We start from the raw sequence: 10,178 nt of genomic DNA on the forward strand, positions 1-10,178 counted from the left end.
GTTTTGGCTCCAAAGAGGGCACTTTACCACACGTTTTGGCTCCAAAGAGGGCACTTTACCACACGTTTTTCAACAATTGGGCCAGGAGGGGGGGGGCGACCGACTGCCCCCCGTGCACGTCACTGGCTCTTTGTTGTGGGTGTTTCAGGTAAAGGGTAAAAACTGTATGTGAAAAATAACGGTAGAAAAACCACATTTCCCACAATGCCCCGCTCCCTGACGTCAGTGTTGTTCCTGTCAGTTGTTCAGCCTTGTGGATAAAGTAGCTTAGTGAGATGACAGCGGGAGGAAGCAGCGTTATAGCGACTCATTGACTCTCATCGCTCCGCCATTACCATATGCACTGTATCAGTTATCGATTAGTTGATGGATGAGACTGATGGCGGCTTTCTTGCGGCTTTTTTTTAAGACTGTGCAGGCTAGCTGAGCTGAGCTGAGCTGAGCTAGAGTGGCTCATTGGCGATGGTCCGGAGTCCTTCAGAATAAAAGCCCGAGATGGAAAACTGCGATGTGGAGGACGATGTTGTTGAAACACCTGAGCTGCCTCTGGAGGTGAGTTTCATGCATTTGGTTGGAGGAAGATTAAGCTCAGTGGATCAATGAATTAACAGCATGCTGTACTCAAAGTGGGAGTGGAGGGAGTCCTTTAAGATTTCAAAATAAATTTCCTATTAAGAAATTGTAATTGATTCTGGTACCAGTCACAACTTATAGAATAAAGTCCAATAGGACTGGGAAAATCCTACAAGAACCAAAGCATTATTTTTCTTATAAAGGGGAAAAGAGTCCTTTAAATAATAAAAACAGGGATTTTATTGGCACCAATAGGAAAAAAACTGATTTCCAATAGGACCTAAAAGAACCACATTATTTCCAGTAGAAATTAGGGCTGCACAATTAATCGCAATATAGCAAAGTGCAATATCAAAAGGCTGCAAATTGGCATCATTTAGTGAGCATCATTATGAAATTAATATTATAAAGAAGAGGAACAGATTTTGCCATAAAAATATGAGCCCACAGACATTGAGACAACTACATAATGACACATTTTGGGTCAAGTATTCCTTATTTCTCCTTATTTTATTGTAATTATGTGACGTTTCTGAGTGCTACAGTTTGTTTTTATTCCCCTCCTATATATATATATATATATTCCTGGTTGGATATCAGTTTATACTCAGGACTATCTGCAGTTACAGCATTTATATCCTCAAGTTTAAATATTACACAGCATCAAGTCAGAATAAAAACTCTGCATGTCTTTTTATTTTTTTAATAACACTGTGACTCTGCTGACAGTTTGTCACTAAAATGTTTATTGCTCCCACATAATCTCAGTTTAAATTCTAAAAATCAGTATGAAAGACAGAATCGTAGTTTTAGAGCTCCATTGATAATGGCTTTTGCACAAGCTTAACTCAGAGTGAACATACTCAGAACTGATCGGACCGACTCTGATCAGCTGTTGTGGAACCGGAAATTCAGCTTCGTCGGCTCAGAGTTCGTTATGTTTCCTCAAAGCCGTTCATAAAGTTCATAAAAAGCTGTTAGGTAACCCTGGGGGTGGATTTTTCCTTCCAGCATCAGTAAACATCGATGTTACATAATGCTGTGTTTCTGTCTCTCGCCATAGATCATAGTTTACATCCTGAGCTTTCTTGATGCTTCAGACAGGAAGGAAGCCTCGCTGGTCAGCCGCAGATGGTACAGCGCCAGTCAGGACGCGCGCTTTCAGGTAATTTCCTCCAGAGCAGAGACACACTTTTATGTTATGAATTCTTCAGAGGTTGTAGACACACAATGTTGACTGACTGAAATCAGTCAACATTGTGTGTCTACAACCTGACTGTCCAAGCTCCAGGGCAGAGTTAAGTCTGTGTTCCCTTCTCTGTGTGCTTCTCTTTGTTTTAGAAGAACAACACCTTCTGCTTCCCGGCCTCAGCCTCGGCCCTGGAGCTGATCCGGGGTCTGGGCAGAAGGTCACGCTGCAGTCTGATCATCACACAGCTCGATGGGTTGAGTATGTCCAGAACGCTGCTTCAGGAGGTGCAGTACACTATTACAATTAATAACCCTTCACTACGTGGAGATTAGGATGAATGTGGATAGGTCCTCAGGTCTTTCTATAGCTCGAGATGAAAGCTGTGAAGAAACAGCTTTTATTGTGATAGATATCGAGGCCAAACAAGGAGTATTTCTGATATCAGTATTTAAATATGCCTTTACTGTGTTAAAACCCTTGTTTTTGCCATATTATATTGCTGCTGTTATGTGAAGACCTAGTTATTCTTATTTTGATTAGTGTTGTGTTTTCATTTCAAATGATTAAACGCTTCATTGTGGGCTTCAGAGAATTCTCCAACCTTCAGGGGCTTATGTAGAACCTGTCGAGCAAACCCAAGTTTAATGGATTTTATTCCACCCAGAGACAAACTGCCACCAGGCAAGATGAGATGTCTCTCCTCTGAAAGGCTAACATTGTAGTGCAAACCAGGAACAAGAGAACAGAAATAAGACCTTTTATATGTTGTATTTACATGGTATCACTCTTATCATTTTAATTTCCCGTCACGCGGACCAGGATGTGGGACATTATGACACGTCATAGTCCAAAGTTCACCCTCATTTACCCTTATCACATTATTGTGTGTGTATGTGTGTGTGGACATGCAGGCAGGGATTGGCTGATACAGAGGCCGATTATTAGTAATCAAAGAAACTGATTATCATTGTACATTTGCAGCACATTTACTCAAGTATTTAAGTACAATTTTGAGGTACTTTACTTGAGTGTTTCCATTTTCTTGTCTGCGGCACAGCAGCCTTCACTGCTGATAGGCTATGACCCGTGATGTCCAATCATATGCTGTGGGTGGGCGGGACATTGAGGGAGACTACAGACGGAGAGAGGTGGCTGCATCAGAGCCAAAGTAGCACATTTTTAAATGTATTTATTTGCAAAAAATAATGACGCCAATAATCTGAAAAATGCTGAATATCGGCTCTGATTATCGGCCCCTACATGCAAGCACTGAATTAAAGATTTGATGTACTACCAAGTTGTGGTTGTACAGGTGTGTTGCCTATAAAGATAAGGAGAGAGATAAGTTGACTCTGTGTTTATATTGACTTAACATGTCAGTGTTAGAGTTTGATTATTAAATATATTACTATTTGTGTCCACATGCCATTTTTTATGGAATAGAGAGAGCATGAAGTAAATTAAGCAACCATAATTTCCTTCTTTCTGCCGGTCTCCCCTCACATGCGATCATCTCTGCTATCTCTCTCTCTGTCTTTCTCCCCCTTCAGGTAGGACTGTGCTTGGGTCCTAATTTGGAGAGCTTGGCCCTGCCTGGTAGCAGCATAACAGAGGCCTCTCTGCTGGCCCTCCTCCCTCACCTCACCTCCCTCCGCAGGCTGGACCTCGGGGGCCTGGACAGCCTCTTCATGTCCGGGGCTTTCCTCTCCAGGGAGGAGCACAGGCAGCAGGTATTTACTGCTGTATTACCTCCTGACATGGAATAGTGGAGCCTTTCCAGTCAGCCAGCATGCACAAAAGCAGCACCCTGACTCTGTTTGACCTGAATGCAACAGAAGCTTAATTAGTATCAGTGGTAACACCTGTGTTTACCCGACTATTTCATGTGAAAAATATCTGTTATGTAATAGTGGGATGACGAGCTAAAACCTGATCATCCTGTCAACATGTCCTGTCCACTGTGGATGTTAGAAAACCAGAGGCATTTTAGCCACTATGACGCTGCAAATGCACCTATATAGCTCCGTCTTAAGTCATGATGACGATCTCTATATCTGTAGTCTTTGTTGAAAAGGGCATTGGGAGTGATTTCAAATAATGACCATTGGTAATTCCTCTCAGTATTACAGCATCAGTATCATACTAATTCTCCCCACAGTAAGCTTGTGTGTTTGCTTTATTGTTTTTCCACATGTAAAGTCCAATTTCAGGTCAAACTCCCATCGTTTTTTTCCAGGTCAGGTCAGCTCTGTCTGGCCTGGAGGAGCTGGGACTGTCCGACCTGCGCTACCTCTCCGACCTCACCTTCAGTCGGCTCACCGGCTGTACCCCGCGCCTCCGCCGCATCTCGCTGGCCGGCTGCCATATTGCTTTTGAGTTTGACCCGTATCGAGGGTGCCCGGTGGGAGCTGTTGAGGATTCGTCCGCAATGCTGTCGCTGAGGAACTTGCGGAGGTTCTTAACAGAGCAGAAATCTACCCTTGTAGCTCTGGACCTCAGCAGAACCTCCATCACCCCTGAGTCTCTACGCACCATTGCACAGGTCAGGATACCTTCAACAGGTCCCTGCAACAGCTTCTTTATTGCTAGTCTACTTTTATACTGGTTAAGATTTCATTTAGAATTTAGAATATTTTCATGATATTAGCAAGTCCTTTAATTTTGTTGAAAATAAAGAGTTTAAATTGCTTGTCCTCACAGAAGACAGAAGGGTTTTATATGTTGATGTTCTTTCTGTTCCAGGTTAAGGATTTGGTCCTAGAAGAACTGTTTCTGCATGACTGTAAGGAGCTGACCGACTACTCAGTGGAGATTCTGGTGAAGCACCAGCCAAGCATCCAGAGACTGGACATGAGTGCCTGCACTTCGCTGACCAACAGGTCTGTACTGGCCATAGCACGGGGCCTGACACTGACACACCTCTGCTTGTCCCGCGACTGGAGGATCACTGAATCAGGTGCCATTAATGTCACTTTGTTTTTGTGTGTATCATAGAGTGCCAGTATGAATATAAGTCTAACGCCTTGCTTAGTAGCCATTAGACGCCACAGTGTTCATTACACCGCACCCAGCACTTTCAGTTGAATCAAAAGCTGCTCTTATAGGACCATCTTGACAGTACTTAGTGAGTTGTCTTCTTCATGATCATGACTACTGATTATAATTGAATATTAACATAGTAGTAATGTAGTAGTGCGATGTATAAGGGGTTGCTCGTAGTGACAAATCCACAGAGAATTATTATGTAGCTCTGCAGTACAGGACAGTACAGCTTTACAGACCATTTTAGTGTCTTTAACTCTTTGTTTTGGTTTTATTGTTCAAATTTTATTGCCTGCAAAGTGACAAAAAAATATCACACCCTCCGTGCACATTAACTAACCGGGTGTCGTCCACAGGCCTCGCTGAACTTCTGTCTGTGTCGTCCCTGAAGAGTCTGGATCTGTCTGTGTGTCTGCACATCAGCGGGACAGAGATAGTGAAAGGCTTGACGGGATCCAGCACCAGACCACAGCTGGAGACACTCATACTCAAGAGCTGCACCTACATTAGGGTCAGTGAGTGTGTTTGTACAGTGTGTGTGTGTGTGTGTGTGTGTGTGTGTGTGTGTGTGTTAAATGTGTCTTTGTGGAAAAACACATCCTCTAACAACTTCCTCTTCTCTCTTCAGGATCTCGCAGTTTTCTCTCTCACCCAGCTTCTTGGGGACACTCTCCGTGAGCTAGACTTGACGTCATGTATTGATGTGACTGACCTGTCTGTGCGCTCTATAGCCACCTTCCTGCGGAGGCTGGTAGTTCTGCGGCTCGGCTGGTGTAAAGAAGTCACAGACTGGGGGCTGCTGGGGATGGAGGAAACGACCACATGTGACCGTGACCAGCAGACGGTGAGAGCCACAGACAAGTGAAAGGTGTCAGAAAAATAGGGAATAGCTTTCCTTATACTCTAGAAGTTACAGTAACTGTTGTATTTATGTACTTATCTCATCAGGGGGACAAGGGTCTCAGCTTCACCCGGACCTTTGGCAACATGGGCTTTTTCAAGCCTCCTTGTCTGCCGTTCGAAGAGCGACCCAAGGTGGTGACACAGAATGACCTGGAGCAGTTCAAACAGCAGGCTGAAGTTTCACTTTTAGCCCTCAACAGGCTGCAGGAGCTGGACCTCTCTGCCTGCCTCAAACTCACTGACAGCAGCATCACACAGGTGGGGGGAGGGGGGATGAGGAGAGGCAAATGTTTGCAGCAGGAATGCAGAATGTTTCGAAAGCTGAAGTCAGGAGCCAATGCTGTTTCTCCTCTCGTCTCAGGTGGTGCGTTACCCAGACCTCCGCCAACTGTCTCTCTCCATGCTGCCGGAGATCACCGACGCCAGCTTGGCATCGGTAGCCAGGCACTGCCGCAGCCTCACCAGCCTGTCCGTCAGCCACTGCCCGGGTGTCACTGACCGCGGAGTGGAACAGGCTGTGCCGTATCTGCACAGACTGCAGCATCTCAACCTCTCCAGTTGTAATATCACTGACAGGTGAGTGGCACACAACCAACCCCCCCCATCTACCACATCTGTAGCTCTCAGATTCCTAATCTCTTGACCCTCTGAACCCCTCCTCCCCAGATCCTTGCTCTGCCTGGTGCAGCACTGTCGCCGTCTGCGAACACTCGACATCTCAAGGTGCAAAAACATCTCGGCAACAACTGTGCACCTCCTCCAATCACAGCTGCCCATCTTGGAAAACGTCCACTACAAACTAACTGATCCGCACTTCCTATAACTTAACCTGCTGACCAAAGCCTGCTCCGTGAGTTCAACTTTTTTGCACAAGAACTGAAGGGAATGTTGAAAAGTGAAAACACACTCATCACTGAGGGTATGGGTTTGATTTTAAAGTCAGGCATTTCAAAGTGCTTTGTCCATTTATGTTAAAATTAGTGGAAATCCTGAATACTTGTAATAAGAATGTGGAGCTAGATGTCACCCTAACCAGTAAAAACAGCATCTCAGAAAATGTTTTTAATATATCACAATATGACAAAATGCAATATCATCTTCTTTATTTTTACCATATTGTGCAGCTTTAATTTACATAACATAGGTTTTTTTTTTATTCTTAATAATATATATAGTAGTGTAATTTATATACTGAATCATTAGGAACTAATGGGACTCAACTTGAAAGATGCACTGTGGAATAATTCTTACATTTAGTCCACAACTAATGACATAAATGATATTCCAATTTTCTCCTTTGTTTTGGGCTCTAAAACTTCCTTTTAAATGCTCTCGCTTGATTTTTTTTTTTTTAATATCTCATATCGACATAACAGGAAATATGTTTTTATTTAACAATCATTTCTGTGTTGATACCATTGGTTGATACAGTAGAAGTAAAGACAGGATGTGAAGTGAAATAGTGGTCCTCAAATACTAATCAGATAAAGATACAGCTACGGTGATTTATTTTGCACAGTGTCTTTCAGAAGATGGAGATTTGCCTTTTATTTTTGCTGATGGAAGTCAGCAGCGTCCCTGCATGTGCTGCATTCACGGTACTTAGTTTTAATTATTTAAGGGTTGTCTGAAAACTGCCGGCGTTATCAGGAGAGGAAATCATAACATCACAACAGTTTTTCATTGGAAATCTCTGAACATTTGCTGTTATTACTGGATACAAAAACACAAGCAAACTAACTTGAATTCATCTGAAGGACCATCTGTTGGCCAACCACTGTAGCCTAATTGAAGAAATATCCCTTTACACTGCATAACCATGGTTGAATAATTGTACTGTTCTAATACTGTATGAGTCACTGTGACGGAGGGAGACTGTAAAGATAAAAAAACAAGGATAAAAAGATGTCGATTTTATAAATAAAACCAAAAGTACAGACATGCTTTGTTTGTTTTTTAACTGTTTATTCATGTGAAGTCACCCAAAGCACATGATTCAAAGTGAATGTTATCACAGAGGGTTGTGTGTCAGGGATGCACTGCAGAGGACTGAAATAATAATCCAAAAAAAAAAAAGCAGAAAACACCCACAATGTGTGATATACTGTAGACCTGTGTCAGTTCTTCAGTAGCTGCTTCGAGTATAGCACACTATGATTGACGCCTCCATCATAGTATTATAAAGTACCTTGTACAAAATTGATCAGTTTTAGAATTAATTTGATACAAGAAAAAGATCACTGATTGCATTCTGTATCGTACAGATTCACTAGGATGATTGCTGGTTGGATATAAAAGTTGTTACGAAAAGATACAACTGCATATAATGAAGTCAGCTTGGTACCTGATGCACATCTGCATCGCTGTAAAAATACAGAGCATCTCTGCTCCACAGTAATCTTACTGAGCCGTTAGGATCCGAACAAAGAGTACCTGTAGGTATATTAATGCAAAATATTGTCCAACACTGAAAAACATATTGTGTACCACATCTTGAGAAAGCTCTGTGTTTTACTTAATGCCCATTTAAAAGAGAAAAAAAAGCAACCGGCCAGCATTTTGAGACAAACATAAAAGCATCTTAACCAACAATACAGGAATATTCCACGTGTCATACATAGTTTTAGATATATTTAGAAATATATAAAATGATTACAAAACAACATTAAAGTACCATTAACTTGAGTGGCTGTGTTGTATAAGGAGAATCTCAGTTTTCCAAGAGTTTCTGAAGCTGCGTCGAAGCTTCCAGACAGCTGAGGAGGAATCGTGAATGGAGAGTCGGGACTGAAAGTTGAGCAGTGATAACGAGTAGCATTAGCACGGTCGATAGCCGCAATCACAATCACTACTGTAGTTTAAAGACAAAGTCACTTTCTGCAGGCGTTCTCCTGTTCATTGTTTCACTTGGATGTAGAAGACCACATAAGAAAACCCTAACATTGAGGTTATAAATCTGTGTTATAGGAATAAGTGCATGGATGCACAGGTCAGCTCTCACCACACATATACATACACACACACATATATTTACACATTCACACACACACTCTACTGCTCCGTCTGGCTGAAGTCGTAGCAGAAGTTGTAGTTACTCGGTGGTTTGGGGACGACCGGCGCGCTTTCTGGGATGGGAACGTTCTCGAGGTCCAGGAGGCGGAGCTTAATCTCCATAGAGAGGAGGATCTCCAGCTCGCTGCGCATGGATTCGCTACTCATGTCCCGGCCCAGGAGAACACTAAGTCCATCTGTCCACAGGCAGAACTGACAGAGACAGAGGAAAGCCACTCAGTATACTGTTTATACTCTTACTGTACATTGCACACAGTAAAAAAAAAAGAAACGGATAAAGAAGAAAATGTTCTGGAAATTTTGGGGAGAAAGACTCACATCAGTTCTAGAGGGGGCGATGAAGTTCAGGCTGTACTCTTCTACGTCATAAGTGATGCTGAATGCCAGGTCCAGCACCTCCTGCAGCACAAACACAAACACAACGTGTCATTTGTTACGTCAAACAACGGGAGGCGAGCAGGATCTGAAAAGACGAGGAGGGCTGCTGACCTTGTTGTTAATATTGTCTTGGACTGCTGGTCCTGACAGTTTATGGTTTGTATAACAGACTATATTTTATTTGTGTTATCGTTATGTTATTTAATTGGTCTACTGCGCTGAGCCCGCTGGGACTAAAGCTCAAAAATCACCGGTTTATGAGTTGAAATAATAAATTGGTTGGAATCTCAATATGTTATAGTCTTGTAAGATGTTGGATTTCTAACAATACTCAGCCTCTTTCATCCGACATGAAAATTTTTAGTTTTTTGATATGTTTTTGGCTGGGTAGGTAAACCCGATGGAGCCTTCTTCCTCTTGTGAAAAAACTTTCCTGCGATCTGCCGCCCAGTTATAGGGTGTCTGTATAGAAATGGGATGAGCAACAGGGCGAACTTCTGCATATTTGCACAGGAACGGGTCCTCGTGGAGTAAGATAATGAACAGGCATAGCACGACTCTGTGGCTCTTAGCGTGTGAGTTCAGTGTTAATTGTGCCATGCAGTCCGTTTCCTTATTCACTTTCGGATACTGCAGTTCAGCGGCAGTCTGTCTTCGCGCTGCTGTACCCGTGGGTCCCACCATTAATGCCCGACGATGGAACAGACACACCAGCATGAGCTGCTATGCATACGCGCGACGGGCAGGTCTTGTGGGTGAGCGGTCAGGTGATAGCTCCACGTGGTTGTTGTTCCTCAGTGTGTTGGTGACACGCACATTACGAAGAAATGGTAACGCCCTGTTGAGTCTAACGGCACAAACGCCCAACGACCGACTGATTTGTTCTCTGCCAACACCGGTCTTCTTACATCTACCTATTTCCCTCTGCTTCGTTGGTCCATGAGAGTAAAGGGAGGAAAAACGAACAGAAATAACAGTTTTACACTAGAGATTCTTTCCTATCAATCCAGTCGTAATT

At 43.1% G+C, this 10,178-nt stretch overlaps 2 protein-coding genes across 2 annotated transcripts in view; one reads left to right on the plus strand and one right to left on the minus strand.

Annotated features, from left to right (window-relative positions):
- Nucleotides 1-249: 249 nt before the first annotated feature.
- lrrc29 (leucine rich repeat containing 29) lies at nucleotides 250-7,786 on the plus strand. The gene is made up of 11 exons (XM_035665422.1): nucleotides 250-552; nucleotides 1,637-1,738; nucleotides 1,915-2,049; nucleotides 3,316-3,495; nucleotides 4,002-4,307; nucleotides 4,508-4,721; nucleotides 5,164-5,318; nucleotides 5,436-5,651; nucleotides 5,756-5,968; nucleotides 6,072-6,286; nucleotides 6,377-7,786. The coding sequence occupies exons 1-11, from the start codon at nucleotides 496-498 to the stop codon at nucleotides 6,531-6,533; spliced, it is 1,950 nt and encodes a 649-aa protein (XP_035521315.1). The 5' UTR covers nucleotides 250-495; the 3' UTR covers nucleotides 6,534-7,786.
- The window catches only part of elmo3 (engulfment and cell motility 3), a gene marked incomplete in the record, with an annotated part of 26,768 nt that continues 24,261 nt past the window's right edge, over nucleotides 7,672-10,178 (minus strand). Inside the window, 2 exon segments of the mRNA XM_035665423.1 lie at nucleotides 7,672-8,974; nucleotides 9,101-9,181. Of these exon segments, the coding sequence (XP_035521316.1) occupies nucleotides 8,762-8,974; nucleotides 9,101-9,181 (294 nt within the window).

Source organism: Morone saxatilis, unplaced genomic scaffold (genome assembly GCF_004916995.1).
Source record: "Morone saxatilis isolate NCDOM2014 unplaced genomic scaffold, NCSU_SB_2.0 Contig2, whole genome shotgun sequence".
NCBI classification, from domain to species: Eukaryota; Metazoa; Chordata; class Actinopteri; family Moronidae; genus Morone; species Morone saxatilis.